This window comes from Balaenoptera borealis (assembly GCF_965194805.1).
Source record: "Balaenoptera borealis genome assembly, chromosome: 15".
Lineage (NCBI taxonomy): Eukaryota > Metazoa > Chordata > Mammalia > Artiodactyla > Balaenopteridae > Balaenoptera > Balaenoptera borealis.
The window spans coordinates 14,420,523-14,444,553 of NC_138871.1; the positions used below are offsets into that span (position 1 = coordinate 14,420,523).

The 24,031-nt window shown below is 57.1% G+C and overlaps 1 protein-coding gene across 2 annotated transcripts in view; it reads right to left on the reverse strand.

Moving 5' to 3' along the window:
* ATOH8 (atonal bHLH transcription factor 8) overlaps positions 1 to 23,958 on the reverse strand; it is a 34,975-nt gene extending 11,017 nt beyond the window's left edge. Inside the window, exons 1-2 of one of the 2 annotated variants that reach the window (XM_082357684.1) lie at positions 22,507 to 23,775; positions 13,012 to 13,203 (exon numbers count right to left, since the gene is read on the reverse strand). In XM_082357684.1, coding sequence (XP_082213810.1) covers positions 13,012 to 13,203; positions 22,507 to 23,262 — 948 coding nt within the window. In that variant the 5' untranslated portion in view covers positions 23,263 to 23,775. Of the gene's footprint in view, positions 1 to 13,011; positions 13,204 to 22,469 lie in introns of those variants that run through there. The other variant, XM_082357685.1, reaches the window with a different exon arrangement.
* Between the last annotated feature and the right edge of the window lie 73 nt (positions 23,959 to 24,031).

Consider the following 24,031-nt stretch of genomic DNA (forward strand, 5'->3'; position numbering starts at 1 on the left):
AAAGTGCTGGCCCACAAGCCTTTGCAAAGCCCGCAGCATGTCTTCAGGAGACCCCCAGTAAGAGTCTAGCTGTGGATATTTCAGGATCAGTGGGGGCAATAATGGGGTGGCTGGGAGAGGCCACGAGGCCCCTGGACAGCCCAAATAACCAAATGATTTCCGAAAAAACAGTGTGCAAACCCCTCCTCTGGCCCCTCCCATTGTCCCTAAGCCCCTCATAGCTAGATTCTGGAGCTCCTGTGGGATTCAGGAAAGGGTAGGACATCTCTGATCAGGGCTCTTTACTCACCACCACCCTGACCGTCAGTGACACCACAAAAGTACTGGGAAGAGAAACGGATCTTTCACCCACACACACACTTAAGTGCACGTACATACACTCCCTGATGCACAAGCACCCTCACTGACGCAGTGCAGCGCAGTGGTTAAATGTGCCGGCTGTGGCATCAGACAGCCTCTGTTTGAATCCTGACTTCCCCGTTCCACCAGCCGTGTGACTTTGAGCAGTTACTTAACCTCTCTCTGCCTCGGTTTCTCCACCTATAAAATGGTAATAATAGTAGTCTACTGCCTGAGGTTGAAGAGAGGATTAACGATCACAAAGGCTGCGAAGCCAAGCACTCAGGGTTAGGCAGCCACGTGTCAGTACACACACGTGTGTATGTGTGTGTGTGTGTGTGTGTGTGTGTGTGTGTGTGTGCCTCCCTCCATTTGTATGTCAGCTCGTCAAGGCAGGAACTGTGTCTCCCCATCAGGTGGCCAGGGCCCCACTGGGGACACGGCAGAGAGGCGCTAGCTGCCCATGAGATAGATAGTGTGGAAGACAGCTAGAAACACCTCACTTGCTCGGGCTTTCACGCTTCCATGCATTCGGCAAACATGTACTGAGTGTTCAGACCGTGCCGGGCTCCATTCGGAGCATGGGGGGCCCCCCGCAGTGAGCAAAACAGACAAGGACCCCGACCCGCCCAGTGCTGCCCCCGCAGGAGAACAAGCCCCTGAGCAGGAGCGAGTTTCCCTAGAGAAAGGAAGCCGTGTGTTTTCTGTGCCCAAACAGCTTGGACAGGTCCCAGTTCCCAATAATTGATGCACTTCCCTGCATTCTCCGTCAGACGCTACTGGATGTACTTCAGCTTCCTCTTGACAACTCAAGGTCAAGCCCGGGAACGTCAGTCTACAGAAGACTCCCCAGGTCCTTGAGGCTTCTGGGGCCCTTTAGCCCGACACTAAATGGCTCCAAGCCTCTTGGCTCCTCTGAGCCCCTGGTGTTGCTCTTTTTGTTCTCTGTTCCTTCCCACGCCATCAGGCCACTGGCTGCGATTCTGGGGGCTGTCACTGCACCTGCTCCAGGAGCTGGCCTCCTGGTTGCTTCTGCTCAGCTGCTCCGACCTGAGCCTCCCGGGAGTCAGGCTTGTAAGAACTGTGCGCAGAGCTAAGCACAGTGGGCTCCGAGGAAGGTCCTGCAGGGCTCTCCCGTGAGCTTTCCTGCCTGGCCTTTGTGTCGTTTAGCCTGAGTTCCAAAGGGTGGGGCCTTTGTTTTGTTCTCCAAAGTGACCCAGCACCTAAAACAATGCCTGGCACATAGTAAACACTCAAAACTGTTTATTCTTAAATAAATGTACTGCGTCCTTCAAGCTTAATTCATCTTTTTCTGCTTCTGTTGAATAAATGAAGCACCACTGCGTGGTTACGTGGAGGGGGTGGGTGGCCAAAGTGGATCCTGACCCCTGGGGGAGAGGGGAAGTTCTGAAACCCTTGAAGGCCTCCGGGCACCTCCCCAGTGCCAGACACTCAGTCCACCATGTGGGAGGCCCTCCATCTGATCCTGGCAGACAGTGCCTACAGATGCCCCAACAAACCCATGCACATACACACACACACACACACACACAAACACACACACACACACACACACACACACAGGGCAGAAGGGCAGACTCGGTATCTGCTGCCTGGCAACAGAGTCAAGCCCACCCAGTCTAAGCCCCTGGGTGGGGAAGGGACACTCAAGGTCCCTCTGCCCACCTTCCAGATGGACAGCATTGCCCTCCAGGAGCCCCAGTGACTGCGTAGTGCACCCAGTTGACGTGGCCCTTTCATGGCCATCATTTCCTTGAACCCTCCTCACCCATGGACATTTCTATCCATGTCTCATGAGGAAAGCGAAGCTTGGAGAAGGCAAGTGCCCGAGCTGACAGAGCTCATGAGTGGCTGGGCTGAGACAGACCCGCGTCACTGCTAGACCCCCTCACCTTGGGAGAACAGAGGGCAGTGATGGTCTAGATTCAGGAGCGCTTGTTTCACGGGGCTGGATGAGCCTAGGTCCTGCCCGGCCCCACCCAGCTGTGTGGCACTGAGTGACTTCACCCCGCTGGGTCCTCCTCATCCAGCTCCCATGGTTAGTGATGTGGACCTCAGGAGGTCACTGCAAAACTCAAGAGGACAAGAGGCATGAGAAGGCTCTGCAAACTGAAAAGCACTGTGCAGAGGGACCAGGTCACCAGTGGCCTGGCCTAGTCACCTAGGTTCTCGGAACCTCAGTGCTGTCAACTGAAAACAGGGCTGCTGGCCCTCACTTTGCGGGGCTGGGGGGAGGAGTAGGCAAGCTCGCAGAGATCGGGTTCTGACACTGTGGTTGAGGTTATGACATTGGTCAGCCCCACTGGGAAGAAAACCACTCTGTCAAAAATCAGGGTCGGGGCTTCCCTGGTGGCGCAGTGGTTGAGAATCTGCCTGCTAATGCAGGGGACACGGGTTCGAGTCCTGGTCTGGGAAGATCCCACATGCCGCGGAGCAACTAGGCCCGTGAGCCACAACTACTGAGCCTGTGCGTCTGGAGCCTGTGCTCTGCAACAAGAGAGGCCACAATAGTGAGAGGCCCGCGCACTGAGATGAAGAGTGGCCCCCGCTTGCCGCAGCTAGAGGAAGCCCTCGCACAGAAACGAAGACCCAATACAGCCAAATAAATAAATAAATAAATAAAAATTAAAAAAAAAAAAAATCAGGGTCAACTTTCCAGGGATGAGCCACGTGGCTGTTTACCCTGCTGTCCTCCCAGATGAGAGGCCCCAATGTCCTCCTCAGTTTCAGGGACAGCACCCCTTCTTTCAGGGCAGGTAGGGGATGTCTGGACAGGACTGACTGAACTGGTGAGGAGAAACGCTCTTCCCGGCGAGGCCCTGCCCTGCCTTGGATGTAGCATGTGGATGAAGTGCTCGGTGCTGTGGCAGCCACTGTGCAGTCATGAGGTAAAGACCAAGAAAGAAGCCCGAAGCCTTAGCATCACCAGAGCCTTGGAGCCAGGCAACAGTCCCCTCACTTCACCTTTCCTAACTGTAAGAAACAGGAGCCCTGTTAGTTTAAGCTGCTGCTAGAGGGGTTTCTGTGATCTGAAATGCAACGCTTTCTGCGCTGATTCAAGGCAACAAGAGCCCAAACTCCCCAAACAGGAGCCTGGGGGAGCCCAGGGGCACTTCTCTGTCTGTGTCCTAAAGCCCCTAGTTCACTCTTCCCTAGAGTCTTTGCCTTCAGCTCAGGAATATTCAGCCCCAGTGTGTGTGGATTTTCGTGGAAGGAATGCTGTGCATTATTTGGCAGCTTCCTCTGTGCCAGGAGCTGGGACACAAAGATGAAAGGGCTGACAGTCTAGCTAGAAAGGTGTACTAAACACACATTGTGTGACATAATGTAATGTAGTATAGAGTTTTAATATCACATAATTTATCAGGTAACATATCACCTAAAAATATAATATAATGACATAAAATGAGCTCTAAAATATCACATAATAGAGTATCACATACTATGTCTTTACTTCATACTGTATCATAGGATGCTCTCCTGAATTAGACTCTACACACCCCTATGGTAAGGGCAGGGAAGTGGCCATGCTATGGGGCCCTGAGGTGGAGGCTGGGGTAGGGGTCAGGGAGGGCTTCCAGGAGGAGCTAAGCCTTCCAGAATGAGCAGGACTTAGCCAGACAGACAGGGTAGAAGGGCATTCCAGGCAGAAGGGACGGCATGAGCACAGAGGCCAAAAATAGCCCCTCTGGGCGAGGAGTTCCGCGTTGCTGGAGTGTAAATTGGGACACCGGGAGTGACCGGCGGGAGCCAGGTCACTTAGAGGGAGGCGCAGGTGTCCTGTAAGGGAGTCTGGCCTCTACCCTTGGCCTGTGGAGAGCCCCTGAGGGGTCCTGAGCCGGGGAGTGAGGCAGTCAGACCTGGCTTTCAGCAGAGCTGCTGGGAGCGGCTCAGGTGGGTATGAACTGAGCCAGGGAGCAGCTGGGCAGCAGGGCCAGGCCCCAGGTGGCCGTGAAGTCTGGGCAGAGAACTAAGCACCTTGAAGGCAGGTGCCTTCGCCCTCTAGAAACATTTATACTAGGAGGTCAAGAAGGCAGGGATTTATACTTTCCCCTAGAACCAGCCTCCGGTCTGCAGGGGCAGGTAGAAAAAGGACGACCAGGGCCTGCTGGCGCCCCCTGTGCCAGGCGATCCACTGTGCCAGGGGCAGGGGCTCCAGGCTGGGCCGTGGGCAGGACAGGCCTGGTCACTCCAGTGGGAGGGCAGCCCCGCCCTCCCTCCTCCTCCCACTGCTCCTCTGGAAGCCCCAGGGCTGGAAAGCAAGTTCTGGTCACTGGTCGGACCCCACATCATCACCAGGGGCCTGGGGCCAGTGGCCACTCCTCCTTCCCTAGGCCCTCCTCACCTTTGGCTCCACGGGGACCAACTTCCCAGGCAGGAGACACAGGAGGGAGGACAGAGTCCACAAAACAGTTTCACATCCTTTGTGCCACTGACCCCTGGATAGGTGGGCAGTCAGGCTGGCATCTCCCGGATACGACACTTGAGCAAGGCCACCCAGCTACGCAGCCCCCTGGGCAGAGCCTAGACCAGCCTCAGAGTCCAGACTAGGTAGCTGCCCACCAAGGCCTTAGCAGGGAGGGGGGGATCTCAGCCCATGCCCAGCCCTTCAGACGGGGAGATTAATAGCCCTGAAATTGTGATAAACTTATATATATTTTGTCCTGCCAGAGCTGCCACCTCTCCAACCGAAACTGGGAAGAGAGGAGAAAGGAGTGAAGTACGGGGCCTGAGTAGAGCGCAGATGAAACGCCCTCCAAAGCCCGAGCCTCAGCTTGTGAGGACCGGCCACCCGTAGCGATGTGGACGACAGGCTTTTTCCACTGCTGGGGTGAGGGGCAGCCGAGCTTCTGGGTCTCATGGGACAGTGTTGGGGCAGGCAGTGAAAAAGGGGTGCCGGAACTGAGAAAGGAAAGGGGAAGCCCCCAGTCCCCTGCCCCTGCCCCGTGACCCACCCCCCATGAGGTCGCGCCCATCTGACACTTGGGAGGTGTCCCTCTCCCCACCTCCACCTGGCAGCCCTGGGCCTGACTCTCAGCTCCCCCTCAGGGGTCCAGGGGGGTGGCCTGGACCTTGCCCTCCCCTCCCCACCCCTGCCAACGCTGGCCTCCCAGCTGCCAGCCCTGCCCCAGCACACCCCAAGGGCCCCACTCAGGCCACCCGGTGACTTCTCCCAGGAGGTGCCCAGATTCCAGGCAGACATCTCCCAGAAGTTTCTGGCGGTGGCGGCGGTTCTTAAAAAAGGCTTCCTGTCATACTGCAATCAGCTGAGGCGCCAAGCGCTGAGCGTTTCATTAATGCCACTGCTCTTCCAGAGCGGCTCCGTGCTGCCTTCTGATGAGTTGATGGCGGTCTCTGCACTCTCTCTGCCCCCGACCCTTCCCCGGGTTGACGACTTTCTGCTACCCTGCCCACACTGTGCCCTCCCGGGCACCTTCTTTCTGCCCTGTCTCCTCCAGCCCGGGGTTTTATGAAAACAGTCACTTCTAACCATCTCCCATTTTAAGAGCTTTGCGAAGAAAAAAACAGTTCGGCAGCATCCAGGATACCTAATTAGGTGGCCTTCAGGCACCTTAGAGGAGGAAGAAAAGTCACAACTGGTGCAAGAAGGGGAAGAAACACCATTAAAAGAAAACAAGGGGAAACCAAATAAAGAGCAGAGATAAAGAGTCGAGAGAAAACAGCGGCGCCTGAGAAACACGGATTCCAGCCGCCAACTTTTACGGCGTCCAGCCCTGTTATTCATAAGCGAGTTTCCTCTCTCACAAAGGACCTTTTGCACGGTTTTCCCTGCTGCCTCCAAACCAGCTGCTTGTGCTGTTGTATCCTGAGTGATGATGAGGCTCTGAAAGGGTTTTTTGGGAACAGATGGCCAGGGGAGAGCTGGGGAATGTGCCAGCAGAGCGCTGGGCGGGCTGCCAGGGCCTGCGGTGACTGAGTGCTCGGGCTTCCAGCTCGCGTGCTTTCCCTGCCCTCTGCCCTCCGTGGCGCCAGCAGGCCTTCCCAGCGAGCGCTCGGAACATCTGGAGTCTGGGGCTGCCAGGAGGGGGGGGCCGCGGCGGCCGGGCGGGGGACCCTCTGTTCCAGCGGAGCTCCCAGGGCCTCGCCACCAGGCCCGCCTTGTGGAACAGCTAATCAAAACCACAGCGCCCGAATGGGAACCAGGCGCGCTCCCAGCTGCAGCCAGAGGCCGCCAGGGCGACTTAACCCGGTGTCAGGCCTCGCTGGCGGCGGCACTGGGGGCGGGGGGCTGCTGACACCACCCCCACACACCGGCCCGGCCCACCCCTTGCCACCCCCAGCGGGCTGTTGGCTCCCCGCGGCTAAATGGAGCCTGCAAGCGCCGCAGCCCGCCTGCTTACATAAGAGCTCCTGCTCCTGACAAGGCCCTGCACCCGCATTTGCTGGGGGTCCCCGGGCGCAGGCCACCCTGCTGGGCGGTATGTGAGCTTCAGGGCCCGGGCGCAGCTGAAGAGCTCGGAGTTTAGAACCAAAGAGACACGTGCTCAAAGCAGCTCCACCACTTCCTCGCTGCATGGCCTTGGGCAAGTTACTGCCCTTCTCTTGGCCTCAGTTTCCCCTCCGTGCAATGGGGAAGTGGTGCTAACTTGTGGGGTTAGCATAAAGGGTAGAGATAAAGTATGGGAGGTGCTCGGCACGCAATGGGCACTCCCCACTCGGTCAGCGCGATTGTTGGTGAGAGTCTGTTTATTAGCATTATTACCATGTACAACCACACGTTATGCATGTTCTTTGGTATGGATCCGTGAACTTTGAAAGCCCAGGGATTTCTGGGCTGGCTAGGTGCTCGCCCCCCTTTAAGGATGCAGGGCCAGGGGGTTTGCCCTGAATGCTGGACAAACAGGAGTCCCCCAGTCAGAACTATCTGCCCTTATCTGCCTTTTGTCTGGTCATTCATCCATTCCAGGCACTGCCCTTTCCTGAGATGATCCTTCCTGGGATTCCATATGAAGTTGTTACCTCGTGGCTGTAAATTCATGAGATTTCCCTTCTGGCACTGAGAAAAGGCCAGCCCTTTCTCATACTGGATCTCCTTTAATCCTTCCAGCAAGGTGGCAAGGAAGGTTTACAAGCTCACACTTTACACACGAGAGAATGGGGGATCAGAGAAGTTAGGTAACACACCCAAGGTCATATGGGTAGGAAGTACCAGTGCCATGATTCAAACCCAGGTCTCCAGCGCCAAAGCCTACACTTCCCCTACCTCATGGTCTTGCCAAGGGTCTCCCTGTTGTATGTGCCTTAAAGTTAAATGACAGCACCAGAGAGAATTGAAAGGAATTGTAGGGTTCTCTCAACTCAACACCCACCTATAGCATCCTGGACCACCGAGCCTCTGAAGGGGTTTCCAGCAGGACACCCTGGCTCAAAGAGGTGCCCTGGAGGTTAGAGCATCAGAGGGGACTTTTCACGTCTCTGACTTTCTGAGCATGAGAGGTTGGTTCTTTCTCACTGTCCGAGACCCCAAGTTTTCATTCATACACAGCGTGGTGGGGAGAAGGGTGGGGTCTGGGAGTGCGTGTCAGGAGGGGAGAGGAGGAGGAGGTGAAGACAGTGTGAAAGGAGAGGGGAAAGCAGCGCCCCAGTCTCTCCCCCACCTCGGGACCACCCGGGGAACAGCAGAGGGCCAAGTTCTGCGTTCCAAGGAAGCCAGCTCCAAGCTAACCTGGGGGGCTCCCCAGCCCACGACCCCTCCATCCCAGTCCCTGCCAGCCATGTGGACTAACGGTGTCAACTGTGAGAGGAGAAACCACAGCTGAGAGAACACTCCGTGTTAGAACAAACAGCTGGCGACAAACGTCTATGTAATTGGAATGCCAGAAAAAATAAATTGCATCCATTTTTATGACGAGAAGGGAATTTGATGGTGGTTTCCCACCCACCCCCCCTTCTTTCCCAGCATAGACGGACTCCATGGGCTTTGAAAGCACATGGTATTTAACTCAGTAACATGGCTTGGAGGATGTGGAAACAGGACCTCCTCTCACCACCCTATTTCCATGCGGGGGGCGGGACAGGGAAGTGGTAGGAGCCCCAGGCACCTCTCCTACTGGCCAGTTCCTCGGGCCTCTGAGCCTCAGAGTCATGGTTCCTGGGACAACATCAGGATCCACCTTGAAGGGGTGGCGGGAGGAGTCAACAGGGTGATATGTCAGAAGTACTAAGCACCCAGCACCACGCCAGGCGTGGGATCCGGGCTCTAAGAACGTCAGGTAGTATCAGTATTCTCCGGGTGCACTGCACTGGGGTCCCAACAGTCTCTGTGAGCAACTTTCAGATCTGTGTGAAATGCCCGTGATGGGCAGAGGGGAAGGGAGAGTAAACGCCTTTTGTCATTTAGACAGAAAAAGGAGCTGAGGTGACCTCAGTTCGGAAAGTCTGACCAGAAGGGGCCTTAGAAGTCACTTCTGGGGTCAACTCACCTTACAGAAGTGGGAGACCAAAGCCCCAATGGGGGTGACTGTGTACGTGGCAGGTGGGGACAGAGACAGGACAGTGTCCCTCAATGGGGACTCTGGGGATGCAGGAGACCCTGCCCACGAGGGGCTGGATCCAGCCAGAGCAGGTGCTGGAGACTCTGCCTCACATACTCTGGGGCTCCGGAACAGACCACAGAAAGAGCAGGTGCCACCAGGTCCTGTCCGAGGCCTGGTTTCAGCCACCCAGACAGAACCCTCTCGGCTCCCACTGACCCCCCCAACCCAAAACCAATGTGCCACCTCAGCTGGCCCCCAGCACCAAAAATACAGAAGTCTGCACCCAAGATGTTCTTCCCAACAGGAGTCCGGCTACCCTCGAACCTGCCATCACCACGAAAAGCCTCCCCTATCCAGAAAGCAGCAGGAAGTGAGAAGACGCGGTCGAGCTACGCCAGCCTCAGTGCCTCCTCTGGCACTGGACCACCCACAGGGTGAGGAACAGCCTCTGGCCTTGCAGAGCCAGCCTTCCCTGCCCAGCTGGCACACACGGCTACAGTCACAGCTCCGGGGTCACCAATCGGTGCCCAGGCGTCTGGTAGGGCCCTTAGCTCAGCGCACCATAATGGACTTATCTCTCCCCCCTCCCCCCCGGGCAACCCGCGGCCTGTGAGAAACCTGGGGGCAGGAACTTACTGGCCATTTATCACCAGGGCTTAAGCTATGCCATCAGTGTTAGTAGCTGCTGCTGCCGTTATTATTATTATTATTATTATTATTATTCACTGGAAGGCAGTGCCCTAGATTGTGGGAAATCGGTCCTCTCCTATCCCACAGGTCTGACAATGCCCACCCTGCCCAGGTGTGGAACAGTTCTGCTGCTTTTCCTTCTCCTCCTCAGAAGCTCCCAGGAGTTGCTGCTTTAAAAACAGGAGCTGCGGAAACATGGCCCAGAGCCAGGTGCTTAATGTGCATTATCTCCGGCTGCAGCCTGAGCTCGAGCTGAGATCTGCAGAGCCCTTCCACTCCTCCCACCTGTCTCTCTGCTTGGCAGCCTCCTACGGGCCTCTCTGCACGACCAGGGCTTCCAAACGGACCCTGGACCCTCAAAGTCACTTCCTGTGAGGCCCAGATATAGAGCACTCACCCGTCAAGGGACATGGGTCCCCACCCCCAGCAAGGAAGGGCTGAGATGGGCAAAAGGATGTGCCTGGGGCCTAGAGGGTAAGTAAAGATCACTTTAAATCGCATTCTTAACACAGGTCTGGAGGGACAAGGCAGCTCATCAGGGGACACTGAGTACAATCTGTCAAGGAGGCGTTCTGGAAAAGGGTCGCCCAGCCTCTGGGGCACATGAACTGTGAGAGAGCCACGCTCTCTGGGACAGCTCAGATCGCCCTCAGTGGCATTGGTGGTGATCATTTATGGAGGACTTCCTTTCAGCTGGTCACTTACATCAGCATATTTTCTAGTTTCTTCCTTTCTTTATCCTTCATGAGAATGTAAGCCTGACTCACTCCCATCCCCAAACCCTCAGGCTGCCCTGAATGGCTGCAGGGGAGGGGCAAGAGGGGCTTGATTTGAGCCTCACATCCACCTGCCCTGTCTACAGGGACTAGGGAGGGTCAAGCCCGCCCCACCGCAAATACCCATCACAGTGCCCCTGTGCTCAGGATGGGATTGCCCAACACGGAACTCACTGCCAGTGCTCGATAAACACTGAATGAATGAATGTACGAACAAATGAAGGAATGCGTCTCCAGGGACACCAGCTCCCTTGGTTCTGGTTAACAAAATGGTGGCCTATCCCAGGCACTCAGGGCCACTGGGCGGGCCGCTGAAGACCATCCCTGAGGGCACCCTGAAACTCACCTACCTGCATGGGGACAGATGCAGGAAGGCACACACACACCAGGAGTGGGGTGGTGCTGTGATCTGCCAATCATCTACCAGGGCAGTTACAGGGCCCAAAAGGCCTCAGATGTCCCAGCAGCTCCAAGACCCTGTCCCATCCCTCCCTCTAAGTCCTCTGGGCAATGGTGGTTGTCCAGGCATGGTCCTCGGGAGATGGCAGCCTCAGGACAGCCCGCTCAGCAGGAGGGGCTACAGGATACAAGTGGCCCCTTGCCCTTCGGAGGTGGGGCAGGACCTCTGCTTGTAGAGTCAGACTAGAAAGGGCCTTGGAAATCTCTGATGTTTCCACCATCCCCGTTTATTGAGGAGAAAACTGAGGCAAGAAGAGGTTAAGAAATGGGTCCAAAATGATACAGCTAGTAGGTGGTGAGCCAGGCCTTGAACTCAGGGCTGTTTGATGCTCTTACCCACAATCTAACACCTCAGTCTCCCAATCTGGACAATGGGGAGGCTGGACCAGATGGTCTCTAAGGTGTCTTAGATTTGATGTGATTTCAGGGGAAGCCAAAAGCTCGTCTCTTCTGGGCTTCGTCACCCCACCACCCCCCTTCTTCCCTCACCTCCCAAGCATCTAGTTTCCTCCCCAGCCCAGGGCACTTGCTCCAATCAAAGAACAGGGAAGGAGGGGGGCCCAGCACTCTGGCCTTTGGTGGCTGACGGGAGGACTTGGGGAGGGGGGGATGAGGGGCAGAGATGGGGGAAATGGTGCCTGCCCACCCTGCCCATCCACACCTCCGACCGACCACCACCGAATGCCAGGGGAAGTTCACCGAGAGTTTACAACCCTCCTTTGTCACAGAGCGCTGCATGGAGCTATCAATCACGCCCTTAATTTACCCGTGTCACTTTCCAGAGGAAAGCCGCCCTGCGAGCAGCCAGTGGCGCTTCCTCTCTCACCCACTTGATGAAGATTTCATCTAATTGGTCCACATTAAATCACTCCCAGGATCCCAACGTGCCATCACCGCAGCAGCGGCAGTGGCTGGCGGTGGGGACATGCCGGGGCCCTCCCTGCTGTGGGCAGGAGAGACCACAGAGGGCCTCCTTGGCTGGAAGCCTCTTGAAGGGGCCCCTGGGAAACCTGGAGAACCCAGAGAGGGGCCTCCTTGAAAAGGGGGGCTGGGGGAGGAATGTCAGGGACGCGGGGAGGGGCCGGCCAGGAAGGAAGGAGGAGGTGGTAGGAAGGAATGAATGGAGGATGCCAGAGTCACTTGGCTCCCCCCCCGCTCCCCATCCCCGGATGCCCAAGGGAGTCAGGCATCTCTAACCACCTCTACCCTCTTCATGGATGCAGACTTGGTCCCACCCTCTGTCTCTCTCCCTCTAGCCTCGTGGGCACAGAGATCCAGAGGGTTGCCATAAGCCTTGCTCTGCACTGCCTGGCAATGACCCTCAACTGGAAATGCTGGAAGCCTAGGCCATCTGGGAAGCGTAGCTGTGCCCGACACCTCTCCTCCTGCCCGTATTTCTCCAGACACATCATGCTTTGTACAGGCTATTCCCTCTGCCTCAGATATTGTTCCTGCTTCATCTGCCCGGTGACCTCCTGGTTGTCCTGCTGATGCCAGCTCAAACACCACTTACACAAAGATGACCCTTCAGACTCCCTTGGGCAGGAGAGGTAACCTGTCCCTTCTCTGCCTGGCCTTCCCCTGCCCCAGCACAGGCCTCCGGGGCCTCCTTTCCTACACTCTTCTGCCCTTATCCACAGGCAAGAGGGTCTCTGAGCATCCTGTGAGCTGCAGGGGTGCTGCGACCACATGTTTATCATTTTTATACCCCTGCCCGGCCAGCGTGGCACATGGCTGGGGCTCAGTAAATCTCTTCAGAATGAATGAATGAATGAATGAATATCACGTGCCTTAATGCGTGGCCTCAAGTAACCCACAGGCCAAGTCACATTACCAAAACACACCGAAGGGCTCTCTTGGGCTGTTACCAGTTCAGGAGATCTCACCCTGATATGACATCAATCAGGGGTCGAGTGGGGGATTCATCCTAAGAGCATGTAAGGCCAGAAAGAGCTTCAGAGATAAGGTGTCCTCCTCATTTAAGTGATGAACAAACACAGGCCCAGGGTGACTGTCCCAGGTACCCAGCAGCCCCATTACCAGGAGTAGAGTCACACACAATCCCAGGGGCCTGAGGAGCCCTGAAGCTGGCACGAACCCCAGCAAAGCTCCTAAAGGCCAAGCTCACCGGTCCCTTTGGAAGCCTGGGGGAGTGAGGGGCTCCCCAAGTTCCTGTCCCCACCTCTCTGTCTTCCCAGGAGGCTGCTGCCTGCGTGGCTGGCACGTACCTTGCGTTTCTTGGCACGGCCCTCGGCCTGCAGGGTGCGGGTGCAGCGTTGCACACACTCGGAGAAGCTGAGGTTGCTATGGTCGGCACTGTAGTCGAGGTCGGCCAGCCGCGCCAGGGACAGGATGTAGTTACAGGCGATCCTCAGGATGGCCAGCTTGGACAGCTTCTGCCCATATGAGTAACATGGCACCTGGAGGGTGAGAAGGCGTCAGGAGGGGCTGCCAGGGTCTCTGCCGAGAACGGCCCGGGAGCACCTCAGCCAGGCAGGTGTAGGGCCCCTCACACTGACATCTGCACCGCCGGACAGGGGACTGCAGGGCGGCAGAGGTGGCCCATCTAATCCCTCAACCCGGATTTTATTCCCTGTTCTAAGCACCCGCTGTTTCCACACTCACAACCTTGGGAGGCATCCATATTCCCGCGTCACAGGCGAAGAAATCGAGACTCAGCTCTTGCCCGAATGTCAGTGAGCACGAAGCACACCGAGTTCCCCCAGGAGAGAGCTCCACCCCCCTCCCTCCCTGAGAAGGAATCTCTCAGAGAGAACAGATGTTTTTTAGCTCTGAGGGTCTATTTACTCATTCAGTGGCACTTGTCTTGCTGGGCACTTGGGGTCCGACAGCAAATAATAACTCGGGTCTGCCATCAGAGAATTTACACTCAAGAGTGACGTTATAACGTCAGAGCAGAGTTAGGTGCCCGGGACTCTGGGAACAGACCAGAAGCAAAGTGCCAGTGCTCAGCTGGGGGGCGCACACCTGATTGGCTTTCTCTTGCTTTTCTCTTTTTCTTTCTGCCCTCTGGACCTGGGGTGTTGCTGGGCATTGCAACAGGACAGCCCCAACCAGACTTGACAGCCTTGACATTCATCACCAACTAGGCACTCACTAATGGCACAGGGATTTGTATGGGTGAAGCGATGGAGTCTCTAACATTGTCCACCAATGCTCCTGCTGCTTGAGCAAAAAGCTACAAAGACTGCAGCAGAGTTCTGTGTCGTAACACGGAGACATCACCACAAAGTCCACCTGACAGGTGCTAACCAACAGAGCTGCTCTGATGCGTCGTTCACCTAAATGGCCCAAACGTGCACTGCAACTCAGGCTGCGGCATCCTCCTCTCTATGGCTCTCCAGGATCTACACGCAGCATCCGTCCCCACCACGGATACCTGGTACTAACCCTCAGCCCACAGAGAGTGGGGCGCCTTGCAGGGACCACTCAACAAGTATGCCGGGCACTGTTCTGGACCAGTGGTTCTCAACCGGGGACGATGTTGTCCCTAAGGGGCAGCTGGCAATGTCTGCAGACATTCTTGATCGTCACCACCGGGGAGCAGGCGGGGAGGGGCTACCGGCCTGTAGTGGGCAGAGGCCAGAAATGCTGCCAAACATCCTACAATGCTCAGGATCCTACGATGCCTCCACAACAAAGAATGACCCAGCCCAAAACGTCAGCAGCGCTGTGCTCGAGAAAGCATAATCAAGAGAGCCGCTTCAGATGAGGACCCTAAACGCGTCAACATCTTGATCTCACGTTAAAGCTCACTTCGTCCAGGAGCTTTCCCTGACCTCCCACCCAACCCTACCCCGGGGACTAGGGCTGCCTCCCACTGACAGTGCTCTAATAGCCCGCCATCTGTCCTTAACTCCTGATTACTGTGACTCATTTAATGGTCAGTCTCTGTGTGAGCTGTCAGGGGAAGGCCTCTGTATGCAGAGCCTAGCCCAGGTCCTGCCCATCACTGGCCTCCAAAGGGTTTGTTGATTGAGGGAATGAATGAACAAATGAATGCTCTCCCTCCGTATCTATCAGGTGACTCCAGAAGGTTTAGAACTGGGTTCAAAAACTGTTCTCTCTCTCTCTCTCTTTTTTTTTTTTTTTTTTGGCCATGCCGCTCAGCTTGTAGGATCTTAGTTCCTGGACCTGAGATTGAACCCGTGCCCCCTACAGAGGAAGCATGGAGTCCTAACAACTGGACCGCCAGGGAATTCCCAAAATTCTCTGAGGATAAAGATTTAGTTATTTGGTGCAGAGGTGAAGCTCATACACCTTTTGGTCACCTGGGCTAACTCCTGGCTCTAGCTACAAACCCCGGGCAAGAGACATAACCGTTCTGAGCCTTGGTGTCCTTGTCATATTGCTAACAGGACTGACCGACCACACAGCGTGGTAAGGACTAAAGGAGATGGCATATGCGCTGCACAGAGTAAGGCCTGATACAAGTCAGTGACATTATTACGGTGGGTGTTGCAGAGGGTCTCCAAAGAGGGGCTCCAGAGAGGGTGAGAAGCAGGAGATCTGGAGCCAGGACATAGTGCCTGCTCATTCCCCCACCCCGTGGGGGTCCTGAGACCGCAGGCCCGAGGTGAGGTTTGCTGCCACCTTTCAAAATCCTCTAGCAGCCAAGGAGTTGCCCTTCACCAGGCCAGGAAACACAGGGAGGGGCAGGGAGGTGACACAGGGACCACCAACTCCTGTGCATTCCCCTTCCCCCTCCCAGCCCTGGCCACAGCTCCAAACCCATCTGAGAAAAGCCTGCAGAACAATGCACTTTGCCTGTTCTCATCCAGAGTCCAGAGAATCCTGCTTTATCAGCCTGAACAAATAAACAAGGTCTGTGGGACAGAAAGGTTCCCTGGGGCAGGGGCAGGGGTCTCAGGGACCAGCCTAGCACCTCTGCCTCCCCTGAACCCAGGGAGGGAGTGCCCTCCTGGTGGAGGCTCTGGACACCGGGCGCGGCTCTGTGACACAGGCTCTAGTGTGCTGTTACCCAGAGGCCATGCTGGGAGTTACCCAGCTCTTTGAGCCCTGGGCCCTGAGCAGCTGGGCTTCCCTGCCAGCAGGGAGCAGGGATCTTGGAAGGGATCTGCACATGGGGATCCAGGGTCATTGCGGGACCACAGAGCAACAGATGAGGTCAAGGCCGACCTAGGGGCTCCCGTGCCAAGTTCTGAGCCAGTTTTGCCCCAGATTTGTCACTCTGTCCCACTGCTTGTGTCAAAGTCCAGGTCTAACAAGAAAACCATCTATTGAGGGGGCTTCCCTGGTGGCGCAGTGGTTAAGAATCCGCCTGCCAATGCAGGAGACATGGGTTCGAGTCCTGGTCCGGGAAGATCCCACATGCCACGGAGCAACTAAGCCCGTGCGCCACAACTACTGAAGCCCGCGCGCCTGGAGCCCATGCTCCGCAGTGGGAGAAGCCGCCGCAATGAGAGGCCTGTGCACTGCAGCGAAGAGTGGCCCCCGCTCGCCGCAACTAGAGAAAGCCCTACGTCACGCTGCAACAAAGACCCAGCGCAGCCAAAATTAAATAAATAAAGTAAATAAATTAAGAAGCAACTGTGGAGTTTAAAAACAAAAATACCCATCTATTGAGCTCTGGTTGTTTACCTGGCACCGTGGTCACTATTTACAGGTAGTTTTAGCCCATTGAAACTTTCCCCCAAATAAAGATTGTTACCCCATCTGCACATGAGGAAACAGAGAGGTGACATATTGGGCCCCAGGTCACTCAGCTAAGACCCGGTTGGAGTCAGAAGCTCGTGTGTTTATCGCCCAAGGAAGGCGGGCTCTCCAAGCTCCCACCAGGAGCTTGGCCACGGGGCTCTCCAAACTCCCACCACCAGCGGTGGCCATATATGGGACACCAAGGGCGTCTTCTGCCAGCTCACTCTACCTCCTCCCGCTCCCCAGGGTGTGCTCCTCAGCTCACCTGGCTAATTCCAGATGATCCTGGTGCCCACGGCCCAGGATGCAGCAGCTGGGCCCCCGAAAGCCAGCTCAGAGGCAACCTGGTCTATGAGGATCTGATTCTAGGAGGTCAAGGTAAGGCAGAAAGAGCTGGTCTGAATCCCAAACAGCAGGGTGACTTTGGACAGGTAGCTTCACCTCTCTGAGCCTCAGTTTTCTTATCTGGAGAGTGGGAATAATGCCTGGGTACCCTGGATGACTGCTGGAACCAGGCCATCCCCTTGCTGTTTCTTGTGATCTACTAAGGCCAGGCAGAGGGCTGGGTGTTGTGAATATAATTCATCTTTAAACAGCGCCATGAGGTAGAAATGATGACTTCCACTTTACAGAGACGCATTTGATGCCCAGGGAGTGTAAGAACTTCCTGTATCTCTCAGCTGATGAAAGATGAGCTGGGTTTTGAACTCACACCTTAGCTGGGCTCTTTCCAATCAGCCAGAAGCAACGGCTTCGGGGGATGGATGAGCATCTATAGCCTATGGTGGGGAGGTGGGCAGCCCAAGCTTCTGAGCAGGGGATGGAGAGTTCTGGACTCCATGGGACCCCAGCCTTGGTGCATTACCTCTCTGAGCATCCACAGCGAGGCCCAGAGCCCAGCCATCCCACCACCTGCCGGGGACCACACAGCAGTCATCTGCTCAGCCTGGGCAGAGGACAGAAGCCAAAGGAGGCAGCAGGGCCACTCGGCTGCAGCTACTGACAGGCAGCAAAACTTCCTGTAAAGTAAAAGGACCTGCCTCACGCTCACCCCACAAGAATTGTTACGCTTCAGAGAAGCAGGTGCAGTATGGGGATTTTTCACCAGGTCCCACGTGCCCCTAAAAGATTCCATCCCACCTACCCCAAGCTGGACCCTCTCCTGGCTCCAGCAAGCGGGAAAAAGCAGGAAGGACACTGGCCCGGGATTCTGAGGACCTAACTCTACTCCGGGCCATCCACGTGATCTTAGGTCCACAACCTTAGGGGACCTCAGTTTCCTCACCAATAAAATGGGCATCAGAATACCTGCTACCTCAGAATGGAATCGCCATGGGCAGATGTAGGGAGGCGCTACAGAGGAGCAAAGCCAGGAGCCAACCAGCCAATGTAGAGGAGGCCTGGAAGCCCTCCACCCACTTGCCTCTGTGCCAACTCCTACCCACCCTTCAGACCCAGCCCAAGACGCCCACTGAGACTCCTGGACCCGCAGAGCTCCAACATCACTGCATCCCCGGCACACAGCCGAGCACTTGATTCCATTTGAAATTTTTCTCTAATCGGCTCCTGTCAGTGAGTGCTGGCTCCCTGGGGTGAAGCCGCTCCACACAGAGCTGTTCAAGGTCCTTGTCAAGTTCTATTTAAACAAAATCCCAACCTGCTACACAGCAACGAGGCTGGACCCTGAGAACCTGGGTCTGAGTAGTTAAGAGCCATGGCCCAGGGCCAGACGGGACAAATCCTGGTCACTCACTCCACCTCTGTAAGCATCCCCATCTGTGAAATGGGAAGGCAGCATGACAACAGGGCCAGGTAAGGCACTTGGCCCCGTGCAATGAGGCTCAACAAGCTGCTGTCCTGGTGACTGTGGATGCGAGGGGGCAGGAGAGAGGCTTCTGTCACCCCTCTCCCATCTGGATGCAAGCAGGCCCGTCCCCCATTCCCTGAGGAGGGGGGTACAGGTTGCAGTGGGGCCATGGGCCCCTGGCATCCTATGGGGTCTGAGATTGAGGGAGGTGCCGGGCTGGGGGTGCCATCCTCATGCCCCCTCCTGGGCCATCCTGAGTTCACTTGCTGAGGATTCCCTGGGACACTCCAGGGGCAGCAGAGGAGGGCGCCACTGGTTTGGCACTTCAGCAGGTCCTGAGGGCTCCTCCTTGCTGCCCCAGGCCTCTGCCTGGCTAGGCTGCCATTCCTCCATCAATGCTGAGGGGCTTCATGCTTCTTGGGGAGAGAGGAAATCTGCACAAATCGGCACACACACCAGATGCCCCGAGGGTGAGCACAGCCTGTGAACCAGAAGGTTCTGCGGGGGAGGCCGAGGCCCACAGTTCTGGCCCCTCCCCTCACCCGCCCAGCAAGGCCAGGCTTTCCCTTGGACCCTCTCCCACCCGGCCCGGAGCAGCCCTGCACATGGGCCAGGCCCAGCTATGCACACATGGCCTTCACGTGAGACGGCGGGGAGGGCCCCGAGCAGCTGGGCTGGTGGCATGTGCTGCGGCCTGACCATCTGCCCCGCATACGCACCCCCTGGCCCCGCTGCCCGGGGGCCTCCCTCTCCCCCACCTGCACTTCTCATGGCCAAGCAGCCCCCCACCCCATTCCCTTCCTGCTTGAGAGCATGATGGGTTGGACAACACAGAAGACTGTCTGGCTTCCCCCATGCTGGGGGTGGACAGCTCCGGGGTGGTCACCAGGCTGAAGAGCGGGGCCGTTAGGAGCCTGGGCCCTGGAGCGACTCGCTGACTCCGATTCAATCCAGGCTCTGCAATGACAGCGGCACACAGCCACGCAGGCTGTGACGGCACCACGCCCGGGAGGGCGCCGGCACCCTGAAGCCTGGTGAATGGCAGGCCGGGGAGGCATGCAGTGCAAAACCCAGGAGGCCTCATACGGCGGCCAAAGGCTGCGAGACCTCCACCAACTTACAGAAGTTCCCTGAACCTCGGCCTCACCATCCGTGAAACAGGGGTGGGAATGAGGGCGGGGGGATGGGGGGGTGGGAACAATACCTACTTCATTAAATGAACTAACACGCATAACACGCTTAGCACACGACCCAGTACAAAGGAAGCATCTGATAAATGGCAGTTTCTATGATTATTATTAAAATGATTACAGAATTCTTATTTCTACATCGGTCAAGGCCTTTGCCCAGCACTGAGGACGTTGCAGACGTTCGAGAAATGTTCATTCCCCCTACGGCCCCCATTCCTTTCTTCATTCGCTCTCTGCAGAGAAGCGGTGTATGAGGTAAGCATTATCACCATTTTCCAACTTTAGCAACTGAGGCTCAGAGAGGGAAAGTGACTTGTCCACAGTCACACAGAAAGCATACAGCAGAGGTATAACTCAAACTCCGGCCTCCGGACTCCCCGCCCAGTGCTCTTTTCACCGTACCAGGAAGCTGCTCAGAGAAATGAAGCCCCAGGCCAGAGCCACAGTCCCAGAACTGACCTCGGTGCTGCAACGGCCATGGCCTCGTTTCAGGAAAAACCGTCCTTCTTCCTCACCCTCCTTTCCCAGGGTCCATTTCAGACAGTCAAGCCTAAGCCTAGATCCAGAGTCACAGCCTGCCTGGATAGGGGCACACACACACATACGCACACGAGTGTGTGTGTGTATTCACGTGCGCACTTTCTACAGGTGGGATACTGAGGTCCAGAGGAGGAAGGAGCGCCTCTGAGACGCAGGACTTTCCCCATCGGATGGGGGCTGTGATGTGGACGTGGTGAGTGTGCCCTAGTGACATTTCTTTCCCTCCCAGACAATAGACCGGTGCCCACCAGCAGCCTTTTTGGGGAAGGGACAGATGGACTGGACAAGGGGGGGAACAAACCGGGGCAGGAGCTTCTGATCACGCGTTTGTGTGTTCTCTTGGGCACGTGTACTGATCGTGTGTATAGGTACAGCTGTGTGTACCTGTGTGTGTGTGTGCACACTTTCTCCCTGAATTTGTCCCTCTTATATAGAACTTCCGCACAAGAAGGACAGAAGTGAAAGGAAACCACGATTAACAATCTCATCTCAGAGAGTCAGCCATGTGTACACCCACCTTCCGACTTAACAACACTGCGACTGCAGGGCCCACAGCGCTGATACAGCTGACATTGTGAGAAGCATTTGGCCAGGCGGGCATTCCAGAAACTTCTGTCATCTTCCCTAACCCACTAGGTGATCTTGGAAGCGTTTCCTTCCTTCTTTCTCCAGGCTCCAGTTTTCCATTCCATTAAATGGAAAGCTAAGTCAACCGACGGGGATGTTAAGATCAAATAAGATGGAATTTATTACTGAAAGAAGTTCAAGCCACTGGACAAATGAGATGTAGTTGAACACACAGAGACCGTGAATACTTTCTCGGAACTGAAAGAGGCAGCTGGAGGAGTAAAAAGGACCCTGAACTGTCAGTTAAAGGACCTAGGTGCCAGCCCTGCCCTTCCTCTCACCAGCTGTGATGCTCTGGGCACGTGGCCTCCCCAATCTGAGACGGGTTGCCCTAGCTGCAAGGTGAGCAGGTGGACAGTCATCTCTCTGCCATCTCATCCTTCCATCCTGGGCGGTAGGTAGCAGGATGCCCTCCAGGCTGCCACCCTCTGACACAGAGCCACTGCCTGAGGGTGAAACTGAATTCTCCACTGGGCCCACTGCCCAAGGTCCCAACTGTCTATGACAGTTATCTGACTCCTCCACTCCACTCTACCTCACTGACCAATCATCTTACTCAAGCCCAAATGTGACACTTTGGCTCAAAAGTCATAGAAACTCTTTTCCCCAGGAGTTTAATTCCCTTCCCATGGATGGACACAGGCACCTTCCCTGCCCCACCCACAGGAGGAAGAGGAGAGAGTGTGATCCAAAAAGAAGATCATGTTTTCTGAAATCCTTTGTTGTTGGCTAAAGCCCAGAGAGGGTGAGTAACTTTCCTGAAGTCACACAGGAAGTCAGCTGCAGAACAAGCAAAAATCCTGACCATTCAAACCAGTCACATCCACACACCCCCAACCCTTCCCCATGCCCTGTGCGGGGTGGGGGCAGGGGGCACTTACCACACTCTTCTTAGATCTCCGCTCTGTGAAAATGAGCAGCCTAGAATCCCAGGGCAGTCTCAATCTTGTCTAAGTGGAATTGTAAAACTGCCACTCCCCACTATGGGTAATTCTTGGACAAATATTCTTTCCCATCGGCCCCAGAAGACAGTGTCTGGTGAGGACAGCCCCCACCTTCCCCAAACTAAGAAGCCCCTAACCCACCCCAGAACTAGTTTCTGAAGATTCCCCGACCAATCAGTCCCCTCAGCAGACCTGCCTGCTTCAGCATGCGGCGGGCGGCGAAGGGCAGCAGTGGAGGGGATCTCCTGGGAAGGCTCTCCCCAGCCAATTCCTGAGGCCGCCCCTGCGGAGGGGGCTCAGGCTTGTACCCCGGGTCCTTAAGGACACCAGGAGCGAGGGGTGCAGAGCGCAGAAGCAACCTGAGTTCAGGGGCATCCCTGCTGGGAGGTGGGGGCTGAGGAGGGACTGACAGGTTCCCGTGGAATGAGGGACCCTTATGTTCTGGCAAAACCAGGACCACCCCTCCGCAGCATTCCGGGCCTCCAAGACCACGCCAAATTGCCGGAAGGGTAAGGGTCTTCCCCCTTTCCCCGCCGGAGACTGATTCCCACATTGCCCCTCTCCACTCCCCACCGCGCCCGAGGGACTCCGGGAGACAAATATTCGCTGCCATAAAAGTGAACTATGAGGGGTGAAGTCAGACGCGCAGACAGGGTCACCCCAGGGGGGATGGGGGTGGCTGTAACCAGGGCGTGCCCGAGCCAGAGATCTCGAACCTTCACCCCCACTTTGCAAACTAAGAGCCGTACCAACGCTGTGGCAAAGGTCACTGCCCCAGGAGGACCCAAACCTGTCTGGTCCCTGGGGCCGACCGGGCGGGGACAACTTGCCGCTTACCCACGCCCTCATCCTCCCTAAAGTCCCCCCCGCCACTTACCCACCCACTCCCGCAGTCATACCCGGGCGCAGTGAGGGTGTGTGGCTGGGAGCCGGTACCTGCTTCCTGAGCGCCTCGAAGGCTGCGCTGATGGTGTGCACCCTCGTCCGCTCCCTGGCGTTCGCCAGGAGCCTCCGGGTCTGCTGCAGGGCTTTGATCTCGGAGGAGGCGGCTGTAGCTTCGCCCGGCCGTTTCCTAGGCGACGCGGAGGAATCCGGGTGGTTATTGTAAATTACGTGTGAAATTGACGAGTAAGAACTTTCCCCAGGGCGCGTGGGGGGGGCCGGGCGCACTGAGGGCTCCGGGGGAGCAGGGGCCGCCGACGGCGTGGGGCGTGCTGGCGGTGCGCACAGCAAGATGCGGGGACGTAGGCCGGGCTCCCGGAAAGGCTGTGCCTCGGGACCCCCAGGTACCTGGCCCTGGGGCGCTGGAGGCGGCGGCGGTGGCGGCGGCGTGGGGAGTCCCGGCCCCACTGCGCCCAGGGCGAAGCCGCGTTTCCGCGCGTCCAAGATCTCCGGAGCCCGGGCGCCCCCGCGCTCCCCGGCCGTGTCCGCGCCCCCACCTGAGGGAACGGCCGGCGCCACCCGGGCTGGCACCGGGGCCGGGACCGGCTGCAGCCGCTGGGTCCTGTCCCGCAGCCCGTTGGTGGCGGCGGCGCCGTGCTCGGGCGCTTCCAAGTCCAATCGGAAAGTTTTATAGCCGTTCGCGCGCCGCGCCGGCTCCTTGCCTTTCCTCTTGAGCTTCTTGAGGCCGTTCAGCTCCTTCACGCACACGGTCTTCCACGGCCCGTCCTCGAGAACCGGGATGTGCTTCATGGCGCGGGCAGCGCGCAAGGCAGGGGCGTGGGGCTGCCCGGGAAGCGCGCCCGCCGCGCTCGCTCTACACGCTGCGCGCCGGCTCTGCCCGGGCGGCCGCGGCGCTCAGCGCCTCGGAGTCTCCTGCTCTCCCCCTGCTCGCTCCCTCCCTCCCTCCCTCCCTTTCTCCCCCTCGTCCGGGGCAGCTGCGCCGCCGGCTCCGCGAAGCCGCCGGGCTGTCCGTTCCCGGAGCGCTCAGAGTGTCATCTGAAGTCGCTGCCGCCGTGCCAGCATTTCTAGAGAACGCCCGCTGCGCTCCATCTGTGTTTGTTTAGCCTCAGTTTACACAGAAGCCCAATTCGCTAGATCAGTCAGCGCCGCCGCCCGGAGAGGAGGCAGCTCCCGCCGCCGCCTCCCCAGCCCCGGCCGCCCGATCAGCGAGCGCCTTTAAAGAAACAGGAAGCATTTTTCAAAACAGCTGGGCTGCCGGCCGCCTCCTTTGTCCGCGTCCTCTCCACCTCCCCCCACCCCCATCCCTTCTGCCCAGAACCTGCGTCCTCTGACTCTCCCTCCCCGCCCCCTCCTCAAGTCCGGGGCGCTTCTCTTTCCCCAGAGGACAGTCCGCTCCCGAGCACGTGCCTTCTGGGCCCTTCGGCCCTTCCCCAGATCAGAGCCGGGCCTTGTCTCCCTGGCCTTGCTGACCTCTTGGTGACGCAGCGTCGCCTTCCGCACCCAGCACCTCCACGTCCAGCCCTCCACCCCAGCTTGCCAATCGAGAAAGAAACAGAAT